The sequence below is a fragment of the Penaeus monodon genome, chromosome 19 (genome assembly GCF_015228065.2).
Source record: "Penaeus monodon isolate SGIC_2016 chromosome 19, NSTDA_Pmon_1, whole genome shotgun sequence".
In the NCBI taxonomy this organism is placed as follows: Eukaryota; Metazoa; Arthropoda; class Malacostraca; order Decapoda; family Penaeidae; genus Penaeus; species Penaeus monodon.
Genome location: NC_051404.1, coordinates 34,606,078 through 34,607,413, shown reverse-complemented (window position 1 = coordinate 34,607,413; position 1,336 = coordinate 34,606,078). Strand labels below are relative to the sequence as shown.

The following is a 1,336-nucleotide window of genomic DNA, read 5'->3' as shown; positions in this document are numbered from 1 at the left end:
CGTTTAAGATGCAAGGTCGCTGACACACGCGCGATAATGGTCAAATCAGCTGTCGATTGGTTTGATCCAGTGTTTGAGAAGTAAAACCTAACCAATCTCTTCGTGCAGCCTTACATCGCCCTTCCTTTGCTGATCTCTGTTTCTCCTCTTCTTACCTTTTCACTTTCATTGCGTTTCGTCGCGGGTAATTTCACTGGCGTCTTTTCCTCTTCTTTTAAAACTTTGTCCCATTTCATCTCAATCTCTCTTTTATTTATTCTCACGTCTTTCAAATTCTGTTTAATATCTCCTTTCCTTTGTCTCTTTTCTTCTTATACACTTTTCGAAGTTCGTTTGGCATTTCTCCTTTTACTTTCATTTCTCTATTTTATTGCTCCGTTTCCATCCACTTGCATTTAATGTCTTTATCCTTCTTTTCCTTTTATGTCTTCTTCGATTTTCCTTTTCCTAGCTTTCATGTATTCATATTCTTCTTTTTATACCATTATGCTCTTAACACTTTTCCGCTTCTCAATCCTAGTCTCTTGCTTGGGTATTTTGCATAATCACATCCAAGACATTTTCTGTTATCATCTCCTGCATGGAAGGACTCTTTATCAATCCTGTTTCGCAGTTTTCTATTTTCCTGTTTCATTAAAAAAGATGTAACACATAACTCCCATCATCAGAACCATACAACCTATAGTAGCAGCCAAAGTAGGCACATAATAGACCTGAATGGACATACAACCAATTAAGGCACTCGTCTCTTTTTTAACGTCTTAATTTCTAATGATACAATTACCATTGGGATAATCACCCATCCAACCACACCCCCACCACTCGGTATAGTCACTAGGCCTACATGGATTTATCCTTAAATAAGGCTACGCTATCGAAACTCTCGTGGAAACCAGAAAGATCTTTAGAAAGTAAGCAAATAACAGATAACTCAGCCTAATATATCATAATGCTGTAAGATGAAACGAAAGGAACGAGCAATCAAAAAGTTCAGGTACATCGACGAGAAATTCATCCCGGTCGTAGCTGCCCCGCTTCTCCACCCGACGTCCGAACTGGTATGGCAGGACTTCCCTCCCCGACGCACCCCATCCTACACGGGATCTCCACCCAGTTGCCCACAGGTAAACCTCGCTAATTAGAAACGCTGTAGTGGTATTAAGAGATCAGGAGAGGAAGGAATTGAGCCAGATACGCATCGAGGGCTTCTGAGCCTAACCTGGGTCTGGACTTCGTTGCCGTGGACCGAAATGGACACGTGCTCGGGTCTCGCTCGGTCTGGGGAAAACCCTCAAGTGATGAATATGACTGCTGTTGCTGCTAGACTGGGGATAAC

General features: G+C 42.0%; 1 protein-coding gene across 2 annotated transcripts in view; it reads left to right on the top strand.

Annotated features, from left to right (window-relative positions):
* The first annotated feature begins 643 nt into the window (after nucleotides 1-643).
* Nucleotides 644-1,336, top strand: part of LOC119585190 — a 6,488-nt gene continuing 5,795 nt past the window's right edge. For both annotated transcript variants that reach the window (XM_037933839.1, XM_037933838.1), the window contains exon 1: nucleotides 644-1,124. In XM_037933839.1, coding sequence (XP_037789767.1) covers nucleotides 960-1,124 — 165 coding nt within the window. In that variant the 5' untranslated portion in view covers nucleotides 644-959. The remainder of the gene's footprint in view (nucleotides 1,125-1,336) is intronic.